This window comes from Manihot esculenta, chromosome 11, assembly GCF_001659605.2.
Source record: "Manihot esculenta cultivar AM560-2 chromosome 11, M.esculenta_v8, whole genome shotgun sequence".
Classification (NCBI taxonomy): domain Eukaryota; kingdom Viridiplantae; phylum Streptophyta; class Magnoliopsida; order Malpighiales; family Euphorbiaceae; genus Manihot; species Manihot esculenta.
Window position 1 is genome coordinate 27423894 of NC_035171.2, and position 27927 is coordinate 27451820.

At 34.4% G+C, this 27927-nt stretch overlaps 3 protein-coding genes across 3 annotated transcripts; 2 read left to right on the forward strand and 1 right to left on the reverse strand.

Moving 5' to 3' along the window:
• Window positions 1-11499: 11499 nt before the first annotated feature.
• On the forward strand, window positions 11500-12893 carry LOC122725081. The gene has a single exon (XM_043961651.1). The coding sequence runs from the start codon at window positions 11598-11600 to the stop codon at window positions 12438-12440; it is 843 nt and encodes a 280-aa protein (XP_043817586.1). The 5' UTR covers window positions 11500-11597; the 3' UTR covers window positions 12441-12893.
• A 289-nt stretch (window positions 12894-13182) lies between these two features.
• Window positions 13183-15410, forward strand: LOC110626251 (rust resistance kinase Lr10). Its single transcript, XM_043961650.1, has 2 exons — window positions 13183-13310; window positions 13459-15410. The coding sequence occupies exon 2, from the start codon at window positions 13590-13592 to the stop codon at window positions 14565-14567; it is 978 nt and encodes a 325-aa protein (XP_043817585.1). The 5' UTR covers window positions 13183-13310; window positions 13459-13589; the 3' UTR covers window positions 14568-15410.
• A 9183-nt stretch (window positions 15411-24593) lies between these two features.
• Window positions 24594-26848, reverse strand: LOC110626140 (rust resistance kinase Lr10). The gene is made up of 3 exons (XM_021771898.2): window positions 26092-26848; window positions 25972-25998; window positions 24594-25876 (listed from the first exon to the last, which is right to left on the reverse strand). Exons 1-3 carry the CDS (start codon window positions 26729-26731, stop codon window positions 24762-24764), a joined length of 1782 nt encoding a protein of 593 aa, XP_021627590.1. The 5' UTR covers window positions 26732-26848; the 3' UTR covers window positions 24594-24761.
• Between the last annotated feature and the right edge of the window lie 1079 nt (window positions 26849-27927).

Consider the following 27927-nt stretch of genomic DNA (forward strand, 5'->3'; position numbering starts at 1 on the left):
ATCTTCGAATAAAGTGACCCAACGACTTGACTCATGGTAAACCCAATATGGCAATGAGTCAGCCTAGAATGTTACTTTCAAGCTAAGACATAACTTCCCTTGAAATATTATGAATTTGCACTTTTTAGAGAGTAACTATATTTTTAAATACTTCATATTTCTTTTCAAAAAATTGTAATAATTAAGAAATTTATAGATATATTTATGATAGATTTTTAGGTAAAATCATTTTAGAAAACATAATAGGTAGAATGTTATAGATAATTTTCTTAATTTCATGTAAATATAATTATTAGCTTATATTTATAGGATTGAGAAATGCTAGCAACAGTTACGAGGTAATTTTCATTTTATTGATTTAAATATATTTATTATATTAATTATTATTTTTTATTTTCCCAATTGATCACTAATTATTATACATATAAATCAATAAAATAGAGAAATGACCGTCTATTTCTTAAATAGGATAAATAAAAAGATTTAATTATAAAAATAAGCAAAAATTTTTAAATTGAGAAATATTATTATAATTTTATTTTTTTTATTATAGTCTTCTGCTCCATTGTATGATTATCTAAATATATCCATAAAGTTTGAAAAATACTTATTAATTAGTCAATTAATTTTATAAAAATATATAAAATATTTATAAAATTTTAAAATAATTTATTAATTAATTCTTATATTAATTTTAATTATTAAATATTTTATTATTTAATCATGTAACATGTAAAAACTCATCAATTAAATTCTCGAATCTATAAAAATATATATTATAATGAGTTCTTTCATATTAATAGTATCCTAAATTTTTTTTATAATATTTAATTAATAAAGTTAATAAATATAAATTAATAAATTTCATAAAAATTTAGAAATATTTTAATGCATTCTTTCTCATCATCTTAAATTTCTAACTTGTTGAGTGGGTTAAGGAAGAAAATTGGGCAGAGACTCATTTTTCAATCAAATTAAGTTGAAAGATAAACATGAAAAATTGATTCAAAATTCCTATGATTTGTCCCATGGATTGTGCTACAATTAAATACGATTGTTGACTATATAATTAAAAAATTCTGAAACATTTTAATGTATTCTTTCGCATCATCTCAAATTTCTAACTTGTTGGGTGGGTTGGACAGGATATAAGGAAAGAAAATTGCGCAGACACTCATTTTTCGATCAAATTAAATTGAAAGATAAACGTGTGAAAATTTCAAAATTCCTATGACTTGTCCCATGGGTTGAGCTACAATTAAATACAATTGTGGACTATATAATTAAAAAAATATAATACATTTATATAATAATTTTATTATAATTATGGAATATAATGACTCATATAAATTTTATTAAAAGATTTAACAATTTATTGTATGGTAACAATTAAAAAAAAAAGTATTTTTTTATTACTCCTATAAAAACTTGACATTAACCCTTGAGTATTTTATTTAAGCTTTTAATGAATGATTTATTTTATAATAATAATTTTTAAAATTTATATTTTCTACTATCCCATCCAAATTTTGATGGAACTATAATATTTTTAAAAAATTATATATAGATTTTATTTTCTAGTAATAATTTTGCAAAACAAGTATATTACATTACTATTATTAAATTTTAATGGAGAATTGGGCCCCTTAAATATATTACAAGTTTTGAGTTTATTAATGGTTTCATTAAAAAAAAACCTCTATTATATTAAAATATTTAACAATTTATCTTATAACAGTAATTTTAAATTTTCTATTGCATTGGACAGAAAATAGGGAAAGAAAATTGCCAAGAGACTGATTTTTAATAAAAGCAAGGTAAAAGAGAAACATGGATAAAGAAACAAGAATTAGCATAACTTGTACCATGGGTTGGGCAACAAATAATATCATTATTCACTCTATAATTGGGAATAAAACATTTTTAAATTTTATTTTAAAAAATTTCAGATTCTATAATTATAATTTTTAAATATTATTATTTTTTAACTCTTATTATATTTTGATATAACGCTAGACCCTCTTTTATATTAAAAGATTAAAAAAAATTTTCTATTGCTCCTAATAAGATTTAATGAAGAATTGAAACCTTTGAGTATTTTAAAAGCTTTTAGGGATTTATTTTATAATGCTAATTTTTAAAAAATTTATATTTTTTATTACTATAATCAAATTTTAATAAAACCTATAAATTAATTAATAAGTTTTTATATATTATATGTTAAATTTGAGTCAGACCTAATTCACCCCAAAAGCTAATTCAAGGGGAGGATTGCCTGTGACTCATATAAGGGACACATTACCCCTTTCCACAACCGATGTGGGATTCAACACACCTCCTCACGCCCAAAATTTTACTGGTGCGTAACACATTTATGGGAGGCCCAACATCGGATGGGAAGGTTCTGATACCATGTTAAATTTGGGTCAGGCCTAACTCACCCAAAAGCTAGCTCAAGGGGGAGGATTGCCTATGACTCATATAAGGGGCACATTACCCCTTTCCACAACCGATATAGGATTCAACATTATATAAATTAAATAATAATTTATCTATTATATAATAATTAATTTTGAGGTCCTAAAAGAGTTGAATGGGTCTAACATAGCTTGTATGAAGCAGTAAGTCAGACTCCATTGTGACCACCTCAAGTTGGTGGAACAAGCAGTTAACTGGGTGTAAGATTGGGTTATTCTGTAAATATAAAGTAGTGAATCATATTAAAATTTTGTAAATTATTTTTATTATTTATGAGTAATTATTATGATATCATTCTATTTTTATAAAAATTAAATTTTCTCTAAATTAAATTTCAAATGGACATCTTCATAATAACTATTGAAGGTTTCTTAACGGTTGATTCCAAAATTATATTATATTTTTATGGTATAAGTGGCTTGTAAATAGAAATAAATTGTATTAAATTGTATTGTGAAACAGTTAGACTATCCTATATATATATAGTGACTATCTAAAAATTAAAAATTAAACTAAGACAGTTTTTTTTAATTATTATATTTAATTATGCATCATGCATCCATAGACTAATTTAGTCTAGTAATAAGTAGTAAGTGTATTTAAGTAAATCTGAGAGGTTTTAAATTTTATTCCCCTAATTTCTAATTTTCAATTAAAAAAAATATAATTATGCATCAATTTTTTAGCGGTTTTTGTATACAATGTAATATGCTTATACAATTTCATTTCAATTTCAATACAAATATGAACAGATTCTAATAATTTTGAGTTTTAACAATTAATAATTCCTATCTAACTTCATTTTGATATGGTTGAATTTAGTTTCATTTGATTTCAGCTTAATTAATTAATCCCATTATTGTTTTAAATTAATGTATATTGTTAATTTCTTCATTTGTTTTACTTTAGAAAATATTTTTTAGAAAAATATTTTTTATATATATTTTTTATATTTACGATACTTAAATAAATTGATTAATAAAAAATATTTTTTGAATTAAAAAGAAAATTAAATTATTTTAATGAGAATAATTATATTTTAAGAGTATAGTTGAACCTTCTTAAAAGTTTTCATTCGATACGTTACGTTTTTCAGTGGGATCAATGAAAATATTATTAAAGTTTAGTGAGAAATCTAGGAGGAGATTCAATCTTGCAAAAAGTCTATAAATACCTTTGAAACTTGCTATAATAAAATCGATGTTAGATATTAGATTAATAATATGGCTAAAATAAAACTATGTTGTGATTGGCTAAACCTACAAGGGAGAGAAGGCGAGGTAGTGGTGGGTGCCCATGACAGCTACTCTGACGCTTAAATCAGTATACTGAAGACTAAATTGCTTAGAATTTGAGTAGTATTCAAGAATAGCGTACCTTTAACTCTGTAGCTCTTCTTCTTTTTATACTGTAAGAAAGTGATGATAAATATAGTATTTCTCGATTATTTGGCAGTGATGTAGTCGGTTTTTTGATAAGGGATATTGTCAGCTAATAAGTTGGCGATTCCACGATCATAGGCGTAATGGGATTGAGAAAGAATGAATGAATGATTAATTGAGAAAGTTTTAAATTTTTATGTATGTTGCTGATCATGTATGGGATTAAACAGGTTCACAGGATGTATGTAGGCTTGCTACGGGTCCCGGCGGCCTTAAGCCGATCTGGATCCTAGCGTCGGTAGCGGTCCGATTTTCGGGCTGTTACAAAAATGGTCTAGCGAAAATCGCCTTGTCACCTGGCCTGGCAAAAATCGTCTTGTAGCCATGTGACCTGACTTGGTAGAAACTGCCTTGTGGCCTCTTTTTGTCTTCTTAAATCTTTTGAGGAAGGAAATTCCATCATTCATTATCACTTAAGAATACAACATGTAAAAAAAATATTTCGTTAACTTTGTTATTGATAAAACTTTCTTAAATTATAGACATTCTAGGCATGAGGAATGACTTGACCATCTAGTTTGGCCAGTTTGTATGACCGTGGACGAATAATCTTCGAGACCTTAAATGGTCCTTTCCAGTTCTCGCCCAACTTATGAGACCCAACATTGGTACTTGTTACATCTGTTCTCTTGAGGACTAGGTCTCCCATATTAAAAGCTCATGGCTTGACCTTATTGTTGAATATTCTAGACATTTTATTTTTGTAAACTGCCATTCTGATTGCGGCCTTTTCATGTAAGTATTCAGCTTGGTCCAAATTGAACTGCATCTCTTCTGGATTTCCTGAAATCTTAGGGTGTTGTGTCCTGAAGCTACTTACTTGGATTTCCACGGGGATGACTGTATCGGCCCTATATACAAAGGAAAATGGCATTTCTCCTGTAGCTATTTTGGGAGTAGTGTTGTATGCTCATAGTATATGAGATAACTCCTCGGGCCAGCTGCCTTTGGCTTGGTCAAGTCTTTTCTTTAGCCCCTGTAAGATGGTCCTGTTTGTGACCTCTATCATACCATTTGTTTGAGGGTGATAGGCTGAGCTGAACCTCAAGTTAATTTTTCATTTCTTGTAGAAGTCTTTAAATCTAAAGCTCGCAAGCTGAGTCCCATTATCAGTAATCACTATCTTGGGTATCCCGAATCGAGTAAATATGTTTTTGCTATTGAAGGAAATTACTTGTTGGGTGGTGATGAACTATACCGCCTCAACTTCTACCCATTTGATAAAATGATCCACTGCCATGATTATAAACTTCCTTGACTCTGATGCCTTAGGGAAGGAGCCAATGATGTCTATCCCCCACTGAAAGAAAGGCCACGGGCTTCCAATGGCTGCTTGCATTTCTCCTAAGGTCCTTAGGATGTTTGCATGTACTTGGCATCTTCGACACTTCTGGAAAAGTTGGTTTGCATCTTGTATTATCGTCAGCCAGTGGTACCCTTATCTGAATACTTTTCAGGCGATTGTCCGAGCTCCCTTATGGCTATTGTAGTCACCTTCATTAATATTCTTTAGGATTTACTAGCCTTCCTTCTCTATAACACATTATAGCCATGGCTATGTGGAGGACCTCCTGTACAACCAACCATCAATTAGTGTGTATTTAAAAGATTTCCTTATTACTTATTTAACTGATAATTCATCAGCTGGAAGATCATTTTGTTTTAAAAATTTATAGACGGGCATTATCCATGATTCTCCCTCCTTTACGGGGAAAGACTCTTCCACCTCTATTGCTAGAGTGTGCAATTTCTTAAATTAAAATGGTTGGGTCAAGTGTTGTTCACCCGCCGCCGCCATTTTGGCTAAAAGATCTGCCTCTTTATTATTACCTCTAGCTACCTGGCGAAGTTCTCAACTACCTTCTCTTTAATCCTCTCAATTAGGGACCAAACCTTCTTCTCATATTTGACAAGGTTCGATTCTCAGACTTTGAATTGTCCCTGACACTGATTAACAACTAATTATGAGTCACTAAAAATAATAGATTTTTGTATACCCAACTCCTTGATGATTCTCAGGGCTATTATTACCGCCTCATACTCGGCTACATTGTTGGTGGCCTTGAAGGTGAGTTTTGTCGCATATCGAAACTTTATACCGACTTGAGACTACAACAAGATCTCAATTCCGGAATCCCCGGCTCTACAAGCTCCATCTACCCAAACCTTCCACTCCTCTATGGTTGATTCACGGGACTCTGAAGGTTCTAACGGCTGAGTTATTTTTGCAACAAAATAGGCTAGCACTTTGATTTTCATAACCTTTGTTGGAACATACCTAATGTCATAGGCTGAAAATATTACTGTCTAGGTAGACAGCTGCCCTGACAGCTCTAATCTATATAGAACCTTTTGCAAATGATAATCGGTTCTGATTTCTATGGTGTGTGACTTGAAGTATGGTCATAACTTTATAGCTGACATTAGGACTGCAAATGCTAACTTCTCGAGAGGAGAATAATTCAACTCTGCCCCCTTCAACACTTGGCTATGTTATAGACAAGTATAAAAATAAAACTTTGCTTTCGACAGGAGAGCTTAGTAACGAAGGAGAAGATAAAAAAGTTTTCAAACTTTCAAAAGCCTCTGCACAATCTTTCTCCCATTCAAACTTACCTTGGCCTTTTAAGGCCTTAAAAAACGGGAGATATCTTCTGGTCGAGCATGATATGAATTGACCTAGGGCAGTGACCCGCCCATTGAGCCTATGTACCTCATTGATGGTTTTGGCACCTCCATATTTTGGATGTTGCTGATCTTCTCAGGGTTTGCTTTTATACCTCTTTATGATATTATTGTTAGTGTATATGCCCTAGGCCATTATCTTGGATATTTTTGTATGTCGTTTTGGTTATTAATAAAAGAGGTTTTTATCATTATTATTTGTTTGCATGTTACATAATAATGATTATCATCTCTGGTTACTTATTATTATGTTGATAATAATAAAATATAACTGGTATGATTATTGATTGATAATCATGAGATGATTATGTATATATTGATATAATTCAATAATCATAAATACTTGTTAGAGAACAAAGTATTGGATGGACTCGCATTGAGATTACTACATGGGTCATTGTCATAAGTGAATCTCAAAGTAGTTATGTCTTAATCCTTTGACTTGAGATTGTTATAGTTTCCAACATAAGGACTATTATGTTTTGACATAACCAAATGTTGTCTTTAATCGAACAATCATAAAGGTTATGATTGAGCATGATAGAAATTATGTAGAGGATAATGAACAATCAAGATAGAATTTGTCCCTCTTTTTGAGAGAGATATCTTCTGGGCCCCTCGATAAGTGAGACTGAGAAATGCATGGCCGTGCTCAAATGAATTGATAGTGTGATAATATCATTTGAATTTATTAGTCTACTTAGAGATCGAGAAATCATAAGTTTGAACATTATTAGTTTGACATTGACCATGACTTATGTTCAAACTAGATATCGTGTGACAAATGGATTAATACATGTTCTATTTATTAGGCTTTATCGCACTATTGATCCTCATATTAGTTGGGTAGTCATAATGTCTTGCTAGAGGCCACTTATGATTTATGGGCCTTGTGGGACTGGGCCTATTGCCAATTAATATGAGCCTATTGGGTCACACACAAGAACGTTATTGATATGCTATATTAATGGGCTAAAAGCCCATTAGTATAATTAATAATAATAAAGTGTTATTATTATTAATTATTTATTTATTATTAGATAATAATATTTAAAAGATCTGCAGTCTATCTGTAACTGTTACAGATAAATGACTCTATCACATAAAGATATTTGAGTATCTGTGAGATTGTGATAGTGGGTTCTGAACACAACTCTTTTAGGAAAAGAGTTGTACAATTCTTTTAGGAAAAGAATTGTGGAAAACGAAAAGACTAAAACCTATAAATACTCCTACTACAAATTTAGGAGTGATGGTTTTTTAGAAAACTCAGTCTAAAACTGCAGATTGTGGAGCACATAATCTATCCATCCTTGAGAGAGCTAGCACTCTAGAAGGATAGAAGACGTTTGTGTGGATACCATTGAGGGTGTTCGTTTGAAAAGGCAGCACCATCAGTCCGGCATTGTTTCTTCTTGACGAGATTAACAGGTTAGTCTCATATCCATCTTTTGAATTAAACGAAGCACTTGGATTCTGAGAAAGGAAATCAACAGAGATTGTATTTTTCCGCTGCGCAACTGGGTTGCAATAATCTCATGATTTCCCAACAATGATATATCCCAGAAACTTCCTAGCCTTCACCTTGAAGGTACACTTTTCAGGATTCAGCTTAATACTCATCTTGTTTAGAACGTCAAAAACTTTGCGGATATCTTCCAGATTGTCTTCCAACGATCGGCTCTTTATTACCATGTCATCGACGTATACTTTGACTGTTGATCTCACCATGTCTTTGAAGATTCTTGACACTAGCCTTTGGTACATCGCTCCCGTATTTTTCAGCCCAAAAGATATTACCTTGTAGTAGTAAACTCCTTCAACGCGGTTTTCTCTGTGTCCTTGGTGTGCATCATGATTTGGTGGTATCCTGAAATGGCATCGAGGAAGGAAACCACTGCATGACTCGAGGTTGAGTTTACCAATCTATCGATGGATGATAATAGATAATGATCTTTCGAACATGCTTTATTCAGGTTCGTGAAATCCACGTACATCCTCCATTTCCCATTGGCTTTCTTCACCAAGACCGCGTTGGCCAGCCACATGGGATATTAAACTTCCTTTATCAATCTTGCACTTAGAAGCTTATTCACCTTTTCTTTGATCACTTGCTACCTCTCTAGTGCAAACTTTCTTTTCTTTTGTTGGACTGGCTTGGCGGTCTTGTCAATAGATAGTTTATGGGTAATGAGAGTCGGGTCCACACCTGTTACATCTTTTGGAGATCAAGCAAAAGTGGTTATTCAGGTTTTTAGCAACTTTATTAGATGGGTCTTTATTTTTTCAGTTAACGCAATACCAAATCGTACCTTTTGATCCTTACCCAGCTGGACTTCTTCTACTGAGTCTGCTAGTTCTGGCTTTACATGAGATTCTGGTTTCTCCAACAAGTTGATGAGCATTGTTCTTTTTTGAGACTTTTTGCTGGATGTCCATATCCTTCTTTGGCCAACCTCGGATTGCCTCAGACCACGACTATTCTTCCTGGAGCTGGTAACTTAAGATACATAGCACCCATGTTAATAACAATACCGTGGCGGTTTAGGACTATGCGGCCGAGTATAGCATTGTATGCAAATGGGATGTCTATTACTGCAAACTTTGCATACAAATCTCGCCTATACTTTTCATCACCCAAGACTAGGGGGAGGTTGATGGTGCCCAGTACTGCTACGGTCTTATCTTCTAATCCTACCAACGAATAGTACCCATGTTAATAACAATACCGTAGCAGTTTAGGACTGGGCGACCGAGTATAGCATTGTATGCAAATGGGATGTCTACTACTGCAAACTCTATATACAACTCTCGCCTATACTTTTCGTCACCCAGGACTAGGGGGAGGTTGATGGTGCCCAGTACTACCACGGTCTTATCTCCTAATCCTACTAACGAATAGGAGACCTTGGCCATGTTACTTTTGCCAAGTCTAATTTGTTAAAAACATTTAGGATGAGAAGGTTAATGGAACTACTTGTATCCACAAATACTCACCTTACCTCGTACTGGCTCAGGAGAATCTTAACAACCAGTGGATCATTTTAAAAGAATTCAATCACTTTATAGGTAGGTCCGAACCTTACCTCTTGCTTGGCCCTTGCTTCTTGATCAACTAACAGGACGTCTTCTGCTACACGCTTATTTTTTCTTTCTTTATCAGGTTCTTCTGTAATGACATATATAATTCTGGTCATTTCAATAGATAAACATGCGAAATTCCCTTACTTTAGAGAGAAAAGAAATAAGAGATTGCTTTTAATCCAAACGAACGGAAAGAATTCAATAGATTTTTCGACAACAGAACCAAATGATATTGCAGAAATTAGATTAATGACGTGGCCGAAATGGAACTATATTGTGATTAACTAGACTTACAAGGAAGAGAAGGTAAGATGTTGGTGGGTGCCTACGGCAGCCACTTCGACGCTCAAGTCAATATACTAAAGATTATAGAGAGAATGCATTGAATTGTTTTGAATTTGAGTAGTGATCAAGAATAGCATACCTTTGCCTCTATGCCTCTTTTCCTTTTATACTGTAGGAAGGTAGGGATAAATATAACATTTCTTGATTATCTGACAATGATGTGACCGATTACTTAATAAGGGATGTTGCCAGCTAATATGTTGGCGATCCCGCAATCACAGACGTAACTGGATATACTGAGCTGTATTTAATAACGGTAACTTTATGTCGAAACTCGCTGCGAGTCTTTAATAATTAATCAGGTGTTAAGGTGTTCAGATTTTTATTTTCTCAAGCTAGACTACGTTTCCCACTCATTAAAATTTTACCGCGTGGACTTATCTTGTAATAAGAGTTTATGGTTTAATTTGGGTGATTGGTATGTAACATAAAAAAATTGTTATTATTTTATCTGTACAGAAGAGATTTAGTAAATTAAAAACTCAAAGGAAAAGTTTTGAGAGAATAAACGTAAACTGGATTTAATCCAATCATTATAAAATTACGTATAATTTGATGTGACTGATCATAAGAAAATTAGTTATCATAAAAAATTCATCAAATGGGTAGAGGAATTTGAAAGTCATGGGTTCACACCTTCTAACAAAAGGCTTAGCAATGACTTTGACTTATCAATGCTGACCAACCTAACAACGCACTAGGATTTTTTAAGAATATTTTTCACGCTAAGGGATATTATTTGTGAAATAGATAAAAAAAAATCTTAATTACAAAAATAATTCAAATTTTTTTATATTTTAAAAATTTAATCCAAATATTTAAATCCTGATAGATATACCGAATTTCCAAAATTTGTAAAATTTTATCAATATTTTTTGAAATCGTGAAATATTGTTATAATTCTAATTTATTTTACTATATTTTTCAACTTTATTTCTAGTTGATCTAACATATCAATATCAATAATTATTTCTAAACTATAATTTTGTATGTATGGTTAATAAAAAATCTTTTACTGTATAAATAAATTGATTGTTTTATTCGCATATTTTATAGGTTAAAAAAATTATTATTTAAAAAAATTTATTAAGTAATCACTTAATTTTAAAAAATACAGTATTAAAATATATGTTATTTTAAAAAATTTACAAATTAATTTTTTTTAATTTTAACCGTTAAACGTTGTAAATAATTTAAAATATTCTTGTACGAAAAGATTAATTAGTAATTTTTTTATAAATTTAGAAATAAATTAATAAATTTTTTCAAATTATAAAAATTAAATAATAAAATATTTAACAGTTAAAATCAACGGAGAGACTAAGTAATAGACGGTCTACGATATCAAAAATATTTTAATATATTTTTTAAAATTGAAAGAGTAGTTAATGAATATTTTTATTTTATAGAGTAAATAGTAATTTTTTCAAAATGAAAAGGACAGAATTGGTGATTCGGATCTGGCTTGTATGAACCGGTCCGACTCCAACCTGACCAATAAGCAGGAAATTCACAAGACAAATATGAAGTTCAAAACAAACAGAAGTCTCATCTTAATTTGCCATGATTAGAGAAACTCTCATCTTTGTTTTCCTGCTAGTCTCCCAAAGTTGCAATGCTTTTGAAACAAACCGCTGTGCACCTTCAGCATGCGGCAATATCCGGAACATTAGCTACCCTTTCAGACTGGAAACTGATTCAATCAACTGCGGAGACCATAGATATAACCTTTCCTGTGAAAATGATTCGACGGTGTTGAATCTATATGGAGGAAAATACTACGTCCAGGCCATCAATTACCATAACTTCACGATCCGACTGGTGGATGCTGGCGTCCGTCAACATGATTGTTCTTCCATTCCTCGTTTTCCTTTGTCTCGTTACCACTTCAAAAAGGGAGATCCATACTCTGATTACAATTATAACTGGAGTGACGAAGAATTGAGTTATTCACTTTCACTGGGGAGTATCGTGTTCCTCAAGTGCCAAAATCCAGTGAATTTTTCTCTCTATCCACATATGGATGCTGCACCTTGCATCAGTACTGGACTCAACTATTCATATGTGATGGTTACACGATGCCCATGGGTATCTAATCTGATGGACTTGTGCAGCGTGGAGATGATGACTTTAATTCCATCAGCAGCATTGGATTATTATTCATGTCACGTAGAGAAAAATGTTTCCTTTAATGAAATTCACAAATATCTGGCGTTTGGGTTCGAGATTTCATGGTTCGATAGCCTCTACTGTGTTAATTGTACATATGGCTGCTACCTGGAGAACAACACCAACCATGTTCATTGCATAACATATAAAGGTACGCAACACTTTCATCTATTAATTTTCTTACACTATACAATTTATTGCACAATTAAATTTAAAAAATATATATATATTATTTGAAAATTAATTAATTAATTAATGTCAGTTTACTCATTATATATTACTTCTTGTAATAATTCTTTTACTCTTATCTTGCTTGTGTATTTTATATCTAAATTAGTTTATTTATAAACATTGTGTCATATGAGCACATAGGCATAAGTGTAAATACGTGAAATAACAAAATACATGTTATAGTGCATATTTTGCATCAATATTATATATTTCTTTCTGAATAAATACATATTAGTATTTTATTTTTTATTATTATAATAAATGAATAGTTCTTATAAATATTAATTTAATTGTTTCCTCAATTATTTGCAGGTAAGATTGACATAGGATATAGACTCCGAGGTAAGGCCTCTCTTTCCGTTTATACAATATGTGATAATGTTTAATTAATTATTATTTGCTAAGTGAATTACTATTAGATATTTTTTTATTTTTTTAAATTAATTACTTATTTTATATTTTAAATTCACTCTATTAAAATATATTTATATTTTATAAAATCAAAATTTTTAATTTTTCTATTTAAGAAAATCTTATTTTAGTTTTGAATATTTATACAGTTTAATCTCTATAATTTAGATTATATGTATTATTTAATTTTGTAACTGGTAATATTATTTAGTTTATTTATCTAAAATTAAAATATATTGACCAATATTTTATTTAATAAAAAGACTGACAAATTTAACTTTATAAAATAAAAGAATGTTTTAATTCAGTATTATTTAAATTACGCTTAATAGTTAATTTTAAAAAACACAAATGTCATAGTTATTTACCCTTGCTTCCTTTAACTTTTGGGAATACCAACATCACCGTTTTCCTATACAGTTGCTGTCTATTATTGGCTCCCAATCAAGATCTTGCCTAATGTTGGTAAGCACTCTTCCTATTAATCAATTATTTCAGATATAGTTATTTATATGCAGATCTAGATCGAGTCAGCAAGAAAAGATAGCTAACTTATAAACTAGATAGCTAAGCAAAATCTTAACGAATGAATGATTTCATAAATTTCACACAGGAAAATTTTTTGCTGCAAGAACTTTAATTGGGGCTCTGTTGTTAGTTGCATTTCTTACGTACAAATGGCGAAGAAGGCACCTATCAGGATATGATGCAATTGAAGAATTCTTACAGAACCACAATAACCTTATGCCAATAAGATATTCTCACCCAGACATTAAGAAGATTACTAGAGGTTTTAAGGAAAAGTTAGGAGGAGGTTTTGGTTGTGTATATAAAGGAAAACTTCGAAGCGGTAAAGTTGCTGCAATAAAGATATTGAATAGCTCTAAAGCTAATGGACAAGATTTTATCAATGAGGTTGCTACTATTGGACGAATTCACCATGCTAATGTTGTACAATTAATTGGCTTTTGTTTCGAGAGATCAAAGCAAGCTCTTATATATGAATTCATGCCTAATGGGTCTCTTAATAATTACATAGGTCGTCAAGAAGGATCGATTTCTCTAAGTTGGGAAAAACTTTATGAGATTTCTCTTGGAGTGGCCCACAGCATTGAATATCTACATGAAGGTTGTGATATGCAAATCCTTCATTTTGATATCAAACCTCATAATGTTCTCCTTGATGAAAATTTCACACCAAAGATTTCAGATTTTGGGCTTGCTAAATTTTATCCAACCAAAGGGAACATTGCATCTCTCACAGCTGCGAGGGGAACGATAGGATACATGGCACCAGAATTGTTTTATAAAAACATTGGACGTGTCTCATATAAAGCAGATGTATATAGCTTTGGAATATTGATGCTAGAAATGGCAGACAAAAGGAAGAATGTAAATTCACTTGCTGAACATTTAAGTGAAGTTTACTATCCATTTTGGGTACATGACCAACTATCTAGTGGAAAATTACCGATAAAAGATACAACAGAGGGAGAAAATATAATAGCTAGAAAAATGATTTTGACAGAATTATGGTGTGTGCAAATGCAACTTTGTGATCGTCCTCCCATGAAAAAAGTTATAGAGATGCTTGAAGGAGACTTGGAAAGCCTACAATTGCCTCCGAGGCCTATTCTATTTCCTGCAACCCCAGTGACCATGGATAAAGGAGAATCATCATTAGAGTTAGGATCAAGTAGCTTGATTGAAAATTCAAGTTAAGTGACTTGATACGCAATATCCCACTACTCATTTGAAGGTTTGTTCTTCAAGTTTTTTCACTTTAAAATGCTCTAAAGACTTAATTAGTTAATGACTTGATCATAATTAATTTATAGTGAATGTATGTGTATTTAACTTAAGAGTGTAAGCTGCCTTATTCATATTTGTGGCTATTAATTTCAATGTGGACAATGCCATATAGGTGAGTAAGATAAGAATAAGACAGTAGAGTTTACGAAGTTTAGATGTGTATAAATGCATTCAGTCGATTCAATTGGCAATGAGCATCATCCTCTATTTTGAATCAGCTCTGCTAATGATTTATTAATTATCTATTTCTATAATTGATTGTAGTTTATTGTCCTTCAAAACAAAACGGGTTGATTTGGATTTAAACTTTGATATTTTTATTTTCCTTGTTTGTTTGTTATGAATCTAAGATGGGTCAACCAATTTTTTGTTCCAACTTGCCAATGCAATATGTTCTAATGGAATTAATTTGGTTTTGAATTCATATTCCTTGTTTAGTTGATTATATAGATAGCCTCAGTATTAAAGCTTTTACGCTATTTTTTTTATGAAAAAATAACATATGTATGTATACATGCGAAAATATTTCTAATTAAATTATGTTTCAAGAAAATAACTTGCTTCTTACTTATGATCTTCTCCCGAATTGCCCTATAAATGAATGATTTTCTTATAGAGCTAATAGCTTAGATTTTTAAATTAGAAAATATATTCCAAACTAGGAGAATATTCCCTATTGCTATTTGATGGTGCTGAAACGAAATTGTACTGCAATTGGTCACTCTGCAAAAAAGAGAACGTGAGGTGATTGGCACTTACGGCTAGAGATGTAAACGGGTAGGATACCTACGAAATTGAGGGTATCCAAATCCGAACCCGATTATATATAAAATTCCTGAACCCGTCCCAAATCCGTTTAGTATTTTAATTTTATTACCCGTATCCGTTCCAAATCCAATACCCCATAATACCCGAACCCGACCGAACCCGATTTTTTTTAATTCAATTCAATGATAAAAAATTTAAAGATTTGAATATTATAACCCAAATAACAAACCTAAATTAGAAAATTTAAATATACTAAAATAAAATAAGTATATTACAAATTTAATCAACAAATAAATTTATTTAAGTCAATACATAACCACAAACTAAAATAACTATTCCAGTTCACCTAGTTAATTCTAAAGATTTGCTCAAAGATACCTCTACTTAAGTCAACACACTCATACTCATCACAGAGAACAATAATATCAATAATTTAACTCACAAATAAACTACCAACAGTTAAAACATAGATTGTAAATCAAGTCTGAGAACTTGCAATAATTTTCACTAAAACTATCCATAAAATATGCACAAACTAGTAGTAGAAACATTGGACAAATGCTCAATGACATGAACCAGGTGGATTACATAGATGGTACTTAGGCTTTATAATCTATTCACTACATCAAATATCATTCTGGTAAATTAATACATATTTTTCTTAAACAGTATGGGATCTGATAGTATTAATATAATTTAACAGCAACTAAAACGATCTTGATTATCAAATTAAGAGAGATCAAATAGCAAATAATCAGATTAATAATCAGATAATCAGATTAATAGTCCATAAATTCTAAAATTCTTTAATAGCAACTTTTAGTGTTACAGTAATCAAATAGCAAATAATTAGAATTAGATTTTTTAATAGTATCCAAATAATCAAATTAATAGTCCATAAATTCTAAAAATCTTTAATAGCAACTTTTAGTCCATACATCATATTAATAGCCATAAATTCTAAAAATCAACAGTGTTACAGTAATCAAATAGCAAATAATTAGATTTTTTAACAGTATCCAAGTAATCAAATTAATAGTCCATAAATTCTAAAAATCTTTAATAACTTTTAGTCCATATAACAGATTAATAGCCCATAAATTCTAAAAATTAACAGTGTTATAGTAATCAAATAGCAATAATAAAAATCAAAAGCAGAATCCATCCAGTATCAAAGCAGTGAACTGTTATATGAGAAGAGAAAGCAACGCATAATAGCACATCACCAATAGATCATATTAAATATCACTGACTACCAAGAGTCCTTAAAAAGTCTATTCATAACCGCAATTAAATATTTTAACAGTACCCAAATAATTAAATTAATAGTCCATAAATTCTAAAAATCTTTAATAGCAACTTTTAGTCCATATATCATATTAATAGCCATAAATTCTAAAAATCAACAGTGTTACAGTAATCAAATAGCAATAATAAAAACCAAAAGCAGAATCCATCCAGTATCAAAGCAGTGAACTGTTACAGGAGAAGAGAAAGCAACGCATAATAGCACATCACCAATACATCAGATTAAATATCACTGACTACCAAGAGTCCTTAAAAAGTCTATTCATAACTGCAATTAAATTTTTTAACAGTAACCAAATAATCAAATTAATAGTCCATAAATTCTAAAAATCTTTAATAGCAACTTTTAGTCCATACATCAGATTAATAGCCATAAATTCTAAAAATCAACAGTGTTACAGTAATCAAATAGCAAACCTGAAGAGAGTTCCAGTCAAAGGAGATGTCATCGATGCCGATTGGGGAGAGGCAAGGGCAGTCGGAAGAGAGAAGGAGATGTCGCCGATGCCGATCGAGGAGAGGGAACAGTTGTCTCCGACTAGGAAGTGGGAGATGTCGCCACTGGAGAGAAAAGATTTATCGTCGACTGGGGAAAGAAAGGAGACGTCGCCTGTGCCGACTGGGCTGCCGGCACTCGTCAGTGAAGTGGGAGAGAGAGGCGTTTGTAATACCCGGCTAGACTCCGGTATCGGAATTCCTACCGTCCGGTGGAATCTCGGATGTCGGAGATCTCTAGAAGGGTAGAATCATGTTTTATAAAAATTTTTTCATGTTTTAATAGTTTTAAGTATGAAATTAAATGAGTTTTTGCATGAAAAGTCTTTGGAGGAAAACCCAGGTTCGGCCGCCGAAAGTCAAGTTCGGCCGCCGAACATGCATGCGTTTTGGAGGCACGTTAGGCCCCCGAAAGCATGAGTGAGGGCAGTCCAGGTTCGGCCGCCGAAAGTCAAGTTCGACCGCCGAACATTTCATGGATGCGGAGGCACATTCGGCCCCCGAACGTGGCCTGGCCAGCCGCCTATAAAAGGGGCACTTAGCCGAAATGGGCGAGCTTTCTCCCATTTTCGACCACAGCAAGCTTCCGACCTTCCCTTTTGCAAATCTAGTATTTTTCCTCCAAATCCCCACCATTTTTCTTGAGTTTTAAGCTTGCATTGAAGGTTTTGAACTATTGAAACAAGTTTTGGAGCTTTGGGAACTCAGGAGCTCATTTTCGTGGATCTCCAAGTTTAGGTCGTCTTCCTCTCGATCTTCAAGAGGTAAGAGCCGATCTTAAGCTCCTCATGTGTTTTAAGTAAGTTTTAAGTGATTTTATGGGGTAGAATGGCATGTATAGGGTTGTATGAGTTTTTAAGCAAATGTTAGGTTTTATGTGATTCTTGAACAATGTGGCATGTTTGAGTATGCTTGAAGTGTTGTAGTTGGGGCAATTGTTTGTTTGAGGCCCCTAGGAACTTGTATGCATGATTTAACTGAGGTATATGCATGATTGGTGAGTTGGAGGCGAAAATGCACAAAGGAGCCAAGTTTCTGCCCTTTGGCAGAAACCAGGTTCGGCAGCCGAAGGCACTTTCGGCCGCCGAACATGGCTGGTGAGGCAGGCCTTTCGGCTGCCGAAGTTGCCCCCGAAAAGAGACTTTCGTCTCTGTCTGGGACTTTCGGCCGCCGAAGGTGCCGCCGAACATGCATGAGTTTCGCCTCTGTCTGGGAGTTTCGGCCGCCGAAGGTGCCGCCGAACCTGCCTGACTTTCGGCTCTGGAGGGACTTTCGGCCGCCGAAGCTGCCGCCGAAAGTGCCCTGTCCAGCCATTTCTTGCATGTTTTTATGAAGTTGTTTCTTGATGTTCTTAGGGGGTTTTTGGGGAGTTTATTAGAGTTATGTTTATGTATGATTGGTCCCTCATTGGAGTCCACCTGTGTAGGTTCGGACCCGAGGAACCGAGGACCTCAGCAGTGAGATAGCTGCTTCAGAGTCTGTAGAGCTTCAGCCAGAGGTGAGTGGAATAACTATTATGCTTTTAAATAAATAAATCAGTTTAGCATGATTCACGCATCATAAATGCCATGAGATAATAGGGTGTTGCATTAGACTCACGAATATGTGCATTTCATATTATGTTTGATGATGTGGATGGATGTTGAATGATCCATTAGTCCCCCTATGCTATGATGATGATGATACGATACGGAAGACCAGTGAGGCCCATTCTACGCCCCTGGCACAGTTGGACCATGTTATGTTATGTTATGTAAGAGAAAGACCAGTGAGGCCCATTCTACGCCCCTGGCACAGTTGGTCCATGTAGGGGACTATTGGTGACAAATCCATCCGTGATGTGATTAGCTGTGATGTGATGCATTTCATGTTATCATATGTTTTAAATGTTTTACTATTCTGCTCACTGGGCTTTGTAGCTCACCCCTCTCCCCTAACCCCAGATGTGCAGGTACAGGGTAGACCAGGAGGTTAGCCAGAGTTTTGAAGCATGTTTTTGTAATAGTTAGATTGTGGACATGACAATTGTATTATGATGTAATGTAAAAGTGTTTTAAGTTATGTTATGTAAATTTGAATATTGAGGATAGAGTTGTGCTTGACCAATACAGATTGTTAATCCCACTTGTATGTACATGGTCTTTATGATATGAGATATGAGGTTATGTTTCAGCCAAGCTTATGTATGATGAGATACCCCATTGGAGCTTTTTGATGAGGGCTCCAGTGGAGGTTTATGTTATGTTTATGTTTATGTACAGGTTGAGCTTGGTTGTTATATGAGAATGTTTACAGGTTTATGAGAATTGTTGATCATGTATGGGATTAAACAGGATTACAGGTTATGTCAGGCTTGCTACGGTTCCCGGCGGCCTTATGCCGATCTGGATCCTAGCGCCGGTAGCGGTCCGATTTCCGGGTCGTTACAGAATGGTATCAGAGCCCTAGGTTCATATGGTCGGACCTAGAGTGTCGGGCTCATAGATGTTCTAGAAGGTCAAGCACAATAGGAAGGTCATGTCCACTAGGATAGGATGTTGAGTCCTGTCTTGTATGATGACGTGAAATGCCATGATTTTGTACATGTGCATTGAGGATATGCTATGCTATGTGATGTATGTGATGAGGGTTCATGTGTGCCCACATGAACCATATGATGCTAATGTTTGCTTGTTATGAGCTGTTTTTCAGAGAATAGGATGAGAGGAACTCGTCGATCTGCGCGATTGACTGGAGTGCCACCTGAGGATGAGGGCACGAGCGCCCGTCCTCCTACATTGCCTAGGGCAATGTCTTGTAGAGCCAACAGAGATAGAGTGTCAAGGGACCCTAGAAGGTCTTTTGATGCCAGCAGAAGGGGGACTGATAGAGGAGGAAGTTCTTCAGATGTGAGGGAGGTTTTGGAAGAGGATCAGAGGAGGGATGGGAACCTGGATGTGAGCATGCAGGAAGAAGGGACAGGGGAGTCACAGGGAGGCGTACAGGCCTCGGGGTATGGTTTTCCACCCCATTATCCACCCTTCCCACAGGGTTCAGGGTATCCGATGGGAGGTACATCGGATTACTCCAGCTTTAACCCCTACCCTACCTACATGCCTTATCCACCTTTCTATCCACCTTACCCACAGTACCCAGCTTATCCACCCTCACCCTTCTATCCTAACTCGGCAAACCCCACCTCGGGGAATGCTGCACCTCCACCTCCACCACCTACAGAACCAGCAGCCCCAGTTACTCAACCTCCTAGACCTAGCTCAGTCGATGGGAGCAAAGTGAAAATGACAGATTACCTCAAGCTAGATGCTCCCAAATACAAGTCAGGGGATGACCCCTTTGAGTATCTGAGGGTAGTGAAGACAATAACTGATGAGCTAGGGGCAAGTGACAGCAGGGCCATTCAGATGGCAGGGTTCACTTTAAAGTGCAAGAAGGCACGGGAATGGTTCAAGTATTATGTGGACCCGAGACTAGACGGTATGACATGGGAAGAATTTGCGAATGAGTTCGCTGGATGGGCTTTTCCAGACAGTTCTAGAGAACTGAAAATGATTGAGTTTGAGCAACTGAGGCAGTCAGAGCACATGAGTGTAGAGGAGTTCACGGATAAATTCTTGGAGCTATTGCCTTTTTCAGGGCAAGCTCTAGATTCAGATACGAAGAAAGCCAAGAAATATGTTATGAAGCTGCATTCCAGGTACTCCTCGTTGGTTCAGTCAGTTGAGAGAGAAAGTTTCCACACGGTGGTGGATATGGCTCGAAGAATGGAGGCAAGTGCTATAGTTGAGGGGTCAGTGAAGCAATCAGTGACCCAGTCTTCAGGGGTTAAGACCCCAGGCTCTTCTTCTTTTAGTGCAGCAGCTTCAGGCAGCAAGAGGTGGAGCAGTACCACCAAGAAGCCGAAGAAGAATAAGTTTTGGAACAAGTTGAAATCCGGTCTGGGATTTGGCGGTGGCTCGAGCTCAGGCTCAGATGGTACAGAATGCCAGAGATGTGGAAGACCACACAGGGGAGTGTGTCGAGCTGGGACTAATGCATGTTTCAGATGTGGACAGGAGGGACACATAGCTCGGGATTGTCCTAGAGCGCCTTTTATGGGCCAGCCCCAGCAGACAGCTTTTGGTAGTGTGGCACAGCCAGCAGTTCCAGCCACAACTCAGGGCAGTGGCAGAGGTAGAGGGAGAGGGGCAGCCTCTTCTTCTGGTTCCCGAGGTGAAGGTCCATCAGCTCCAACCAGGATCTTCACCATGACTCAGCAGGAGGCTAACACATCCAACACCGTGGTGTCAGGTAATCTCGTCATTGGGTGTTCTGATGTGTATGCATTAATGGACCCGGGTGCATCTCATTCATTTATTGCTCCGAGAGCCGTTGAGAGGTTGGGTCTGATAGTCTCTGGGTTAGAGTGTCCCCTATGGGTCAGTGGACCCAAGTGTGACCCGTCAGTGGCAGTGTCAGTCTGTCAGTACAGTCCAGTTTTTATTGAGGGAAGATGCCTCTCCGCCGACCTTGTGGTTCTAGATTTGACAGACTTTGACGTCATTCTAGGGATGGATTGGCTATCTACCCATGGTGCTACCTTGGACTGCAGGGACAAGGTAGTCAGGTTCAGAGATCAGAACGGGTCAGAGGTCGTCTTCAGAGGAGACAAGAGGGGCACACCTAGAGGTCTGATATCAGCTCTTCAGGCTCGTAGGTTGCTTAGGAAGGGATGTCAGGGGTACTTGGCTCATGTGAGAGAGCTAGATAGTCAGGTCAGGGAGCCGGCCTCGGTGCCAGTTGTCCGAGAGTTTCAGGATGTCTTTCCAGATGAGCTTCCAGGTTTACCACCTGCTAGGGAGATAGAGTTCGAGATAGAGTTGGTGCCTGAAGTGTCCCGGTCTTTTTTTTTTTTCTCTCGATGGGACCGAGTATCATCTGATCAGACCCCTGCAGCGTGGCAATCTCTTCAAGTGCCAGCACATTGCCTACTTTAGGCGATTATTATGTTATATCAGAAATCCTCACGCTGGCCTTCGATTCTTCGTATTCGAAACTTACAACTGTTTTTCAAAATTTTAGAACTAATACCTGGGTTGTGGGCCTAGCAGATACCTGTCTCGTAGCGCTTTTTGGTAATAACTCGCCTCTATCTTTTGGGACTAACGCCCAAAGGCTCGCCTGGCAATTGTGTTGTTTTTTACAAAAACTTGCCTTTGTATTTTAGGACTAACTCTCAAAGACTAGTTTGGCGGTTATCCGCCTTGTGATGCTTTTTGGCAAAAACTTGCCTTTATCTTTTGGGACTAACTCTCGAAAACTCACCTAGCAGTTATCCGCTTTGTGGCACTTTTTAGTAGAAACTTTTCTTTGTCTTTTGGGACTAACACCCAAAGACTAGCCGGGTAGTTACCCGCCTTGTGGCTTTGGCCTAAAATGCCTTAGTTAATGAAACTAAAACCCGAATTATAGGCATGGTGGATACCCGCCTTGTGGCGATTTTCGGCAGAAACTTACCTTTATCTTTTGGGAGTAACCCTCAATTATAGGCCTGACAAATACTCGCCTTATAGCCTTGGTATAAAATGCCTTAGTTAGCGGGACTAACGCTCAGATTATAAGCCTGGCAGATACTCGCTTTGTGGCCTTGGCATAAAATACCTTGATTAGCGGGACTAACATCCGATTATGAGTCTGGCGGATACCCGCCTTGTGACCTTAGCATAAAATGCCTTAGATATTGGAACTAACACCCCAATTATGAGCCTAGCGGACACCCACCTCGTGGCCTTAGCATACAATACCTTAGATAGTGGGACTAATACATGGATTATGAGCTGATTTGTTGTCATAAAATAAAATAAAAAGTTAGTTATAGTAATAAGATAACCGACGCTTTAAGTTAAATAGTTGCTTTGTTGATTATAATTAATCAAAAGGTCGTGTATTTTGAGTTTCAAAGCTACTATGCATAAATAATATTTGAGTTCTTTTGTATTTTAATTTATTAAAATTTATTATCCTGTGCAGTATCATGAACTATTTTATAAAACATTAATATCTATAAATTTGGAATATTGTTTTTGGAAATGGCTGTCCAAGAAAAGAATTTAAACGCATTTAGCAAGAATTCAAGCTAATTTACTTCTCTTTCTAGGTTTATGATATATCTTCTATGTGAAACTGTTTTTTATGGCGGCTTAAAACGTTGAAATGCTTCTATGACATGACATTAGCTAACCTATAAATTACTTAAAAATGTTTAATTAACTTTAAAATAGTTATATTTGAATAAATGATTAATCAAATTGCATTTTGGATTGTAAGTCATGTTGTAGATTTAACACAACACTGCAATTAAATTTAAATAGGAAGACTTTAATAAGCAATTGTAATACATTTTTTATATGAGTTATAAACACTCTTCTTTTAAAAACACTCCAAGGTTTAGCCTGGTGGAAAGTGCATCCTGTAACCTTGAAAGGTCTAAGGTTCGACTCCCCCAACCCCCTATTTCAAAAAAAAAAAAAAAACACTCTTCTTTCCTGAATTAATTTTTGAAATGAGTAAAGTATGGTATAAATGCAATAGTAAAATTTTAAGCGTTAGTGTTAGAGTGTATTAATCCTATATTATAATGACATCGCTAAATGCATAGAGAAAACATACTACATCTACAAAATAGAATAAATTGATAAAATTCTGCCAATTGCTTTATCATTAACTTTAAATAAATTTTTTTTCTTACTTTTAATTTAATATTTTTATCTTAAAAATCAAAATTATTTCAATTTAATGTAATTTTAAACTATGAAATATTATTTTCTGAATTGATCAATAATATTCTCACATCATAATTCAATCTGACCGCCAGTAACAGCACCTTTGATCTTCGTTTCATTAATTTTCGATTCATTAATGACACTCAAGTTAATTTCATGGAAATTGGAATTTAAAGTCATGGATTCACACTTCCGCACAAAAGCATAAAGACTTGACTTGCAAATGTTGGCGTACCCAATATGGCAATGACTTAACTTGTTTAGTCATTCTTATTGGCCCACAAAAGGATTGGACCAATTCAATCCAAGTCTTTTAATAGCCTTGTATACGCAATATTCCTACAAGAATACTACCCATCCCATAATTTTTACCTACTTTATTTTTTTAATAATTATTTTAATTAAAAAAAACTATAGATTTGGGATATTGATATTAGAAATGGCTGCAGAAGAAAGAATTTGAATACACTGCATGTAAGTCCAGCTAAATTATGATATATCTGCTTCGTGGTTTGAAATAATGCTTCTATGACTGAAAATGTTTAATTAACTTATAAATAATTATATTTGAATAAATGATTATCAAAGTGCATTTTGGTTGTAAATCTATGGTAAATTTAACATACTAGTGCTACTAAGTTCAAATAGCAAGACTTGAATCAGTTCTGTAGTACAATACATTAACAACTGAGCATGAATTGTTCACAAACTTGCGCGACACATTATTGGGAAACTATGATGAGAAGTACTTGTAAATGCATGTTATTTATGACTTTTATTCTGTTTCTGAGATGGCATCCAACTCTGAATGGAGTCGCTTCCCTGAAATCTTTGGATTCTTCTTTGTTTGAATGCCAGAGTTAAAAGGATTGGGAGGTATTGTTAGATTCTCTCCTTCACCTTCTAACATATGAACAACAACTCTTATGGTGGGGCGATCGACTGGGTTCCATTGAATGCACCAGAGTCCGATAATTGCTAGTTTCTTTGCAATTTTAGCATCTCCCTCTTCTTCAATATGGAACCTAAGGTCTTCTCCTTCTTCTAAAAGATTATAAATCCATTCTGGAAAGTATATTTGCTCATCACTGTCCTTTGTAATATCAACAATTTTCCTTCCTCCAACCATTTCTAATACTAACATTCCAAAACTATAAATATCTGCCTTGTACGAAACATTCCTGAAGTTCCTTGAGAACACTTCAGGTGCGATGTAGCCAATGGTCCCTCTAGCTGTTGTCATGGACACTGCACTTTGATCCTTAGCACATAACTTAGCCAGCCCAAAATCTGAGATTTTAGGATTGAAGTCGTGGTCAAGCAGGATGTTATGCGGTTTGATATCAAAATGGAGGATTCTCTGATCACAACCCTGATGAAGATACTCAATTCCTTTAGCTATGCCAAGTGCTATATCTTGCAGCCTTTTCCACCCAAGGAAATGGTTCTTGTCATCTGCTGGAGAGATGAATTTCTGCAATGAATCATTTGGCAAGTACTCATAAACTAGAGCTCGTCTAAACCCGTCAGCGCAAAATCCAATCAAACGAACCACATTGACGTGGTGGATTTTGCCTATTGTTCCAACTTCATTAACGAACTCCTCTCCATTTCCTTTGGAGATGTTGAGAACCTTAATAGCAACTAGAATTTCATCAGATAGCTTCCCTCTAAACACATTTCCATAAGCTCCTTGGCCTAATTCGTCTTTAAATTGGCTAGTCATCCTCTTAATATCAGCATACGAATATCTAGTAGGCTTGTGAGACATGTAGTCATCCAAAAAACTTTTAATCTTGGACTGAAATTCTTTTTCCATCTTGTTGAAACTATATCTACGATAGAGTAGAACAACTGCTGCTACAAGAAGAACAGAACCTAGGACTGCACCTGCATATATAAAAAATTCCTAGTCAAGAAGACACATGCTGTAGATAGGCAATGAATATGAAAATAGAAGTGGAGAGAAGAGCAAAGATGAGAACCTGTCTCTATAAACTTTATTGATGCCCCTGCAAAAGGATCATTGTTTTTTCAGATACCTTAGAATATTAACAAACTGCTTGAATGAGAATAGATTTCTCAGCAGAAACCATCGTACGTACCTTTTGCCTCGCAAGATTTACATGTTGGATTGATCCAACTCAATCCTAGAAGTGGATTGGACCAATTCCTGCCTTCCCAGTTCTCCAGATTATCCATGAGTGCAACTTCTGGATAGTCGTGTATCTTGGTGCAGGATAATAGGTCGGGATTTTCAATTAAATAGTATGAGGAAGCGCCAAGGAAATCATAGTGTAGATCACTAAGGCAAGGGATCTGACGTACGGAATAAGACCAACCTTGTATTTTCCTTGATGGGCATTTGAATAAGGTGATATTCTCTCTTGTATTCATCAACTCGAAGGGAGAAACGGACAGACTCAAGTTTGAAATAAGCCGTCTAAAATGGCAACCTCCTGAATCTTTTGCATAAATTACTTGAGACTTATAATCAATTTCCAGGATGAAAAGTTTCCATGAATTTGGCAGTTGCAGCACAGTATCATTCTTCTCCGAGCAAGAAAGATGAAACTCAGATTGAGGATAGCCACAGTGGCGCGGTTGCTTGCCTCTGATTCGAAAGGGAAATCGGACAGGTGGTCCGAAGCTCCCACATGTTGATGTATTGCAATCATTAAAGCCTAATCCACGATCTGCAAGAAAGATAATGAAACATAGGCAGCAAACCAAACAGCTAACCATTTCAAATCTACAAAATATACAGCAACCCCTTGTGTAATAATGCTTTATTCTCTATTTTTATTCTCTTACATTGGTCAGGTTCTATGCGTAACTTCCTAGCGGAGAAAAAAATCCTCTATTAACTAAGTCTTTAATTCTATGAAAAAAAAAATCGTCAACAGACAAGTTAACTACCAAACCGTGAGTTCCAATTTAATGTCGGGCTGAATTCGTTTATTTGATTATTTGTCGTGGTTAAAATCGGTTCCGACAACGGTTTTGATTCAGAACGGGTTTACAATTTCGATTTAAGATAAAAAGTTAACTAATATTATATAATTATTGTATAAAAACATGATTGCTAAAATTAAACCAGACCAATTGGTTAGACAGATTTAATCGGGCGGAGAATTAGCCAACAGTCAACCCGGCCAGTTTGAATTGGAAATTCCAAATGGAATCACTGGTCTTTAACCAAAAAAATGAACATTTACTGCCAGTAACAGAATTTGATTCATGGTCCCTTGAAGAAATTTTTTGGATTTTAACCGCACAAACCACTTCCACTCAAAATAATTGGTTCTCCCACTTTTATATATTAATAGAAATTTAAAAAAAAAAATCATTCTAATAATTGATAGTGTTAATAATTTATTTTGCTAATTAAATTACATTTTGTTAATTTATTATTTTTTATAAAATAAAAAATTCCATAGAATTTTATATTTATTTTGTTATGTAGTTTTAATATATCCATTTTTATTTTTTATAAAAATTTATTTTAAAGTTTTTAAATTGTATATAATTGGATATTATTATTTAAAATTTTAAATTAAAAAATTTTTGCATCTTAAGGTTCAATTAAATTTTTTATTAATTATTTATATGATATATAAAGCATTAATTACAATAAAAATAATATTAACAAAATTGGATGACTTTGAGAATAAATTTTTTGAGGAGTTTTAGTAATTAAATTGAATCAATTCAAGCATTTAAGTTTTACTGTAAAAAAAAAAGCTGAAAATGAAATAGAAAAATGCGATTTAAGTGTATTATTTTAAAAAAATTAAACAGAAATAAAATACACTTTTTATAGTTAAAAAAATAAAAGAGAAAGTTAAAAAATATGACTAGCTAAATATGCAAGAATTTAATACTTTAAAATCTTCGAATTAAATTTCCTCACTCAAATAAAATATGTACACAATTCAACC

What these genes read in the sequence shown, in the direction of transcription:
- LOC110626140 (XM_021771898.2), bottom strand. Translation starts at nt 26,731, where the DNA reads ATGGTTAGCTGTTTGGTTTGCTGCCTATGTTTCATTATCTTTCTTGCA. An exon ending in TAAATCTTGCGAGGCAAAAG is followed by an intron (nt 25,999 to 26,091) that starts GTACGTACGATG and finishes ATCCTTTTGCAG; the next exon opens with GGGCATCAATAAAGTTTATA. An exon ending in AATAAAGTTTATAGAGACAG is followed by an intron (nt 25,877 to 25,971) that starts GTTCTCATCTTT and finishes TTATATATGCAG; the next exon opens with GTGCAGTCCTAGGTTCTGTT.
- LOC122725081 (XM_043961651.1), top strand. Translation starts at nt 11,598, where the DNA reads ATGATTAGAGAAACTCTCATCTTTGTTTTCCTGCTAGTCTCCCAAAGT.
- LOC110626251 (XM_043961650.1), top strand. Translation starts at nt 13,590, where the DNA reads ATGCCAATAAGATATTCTCACCCAGACATTAAGAAGATTACTAGAGGT.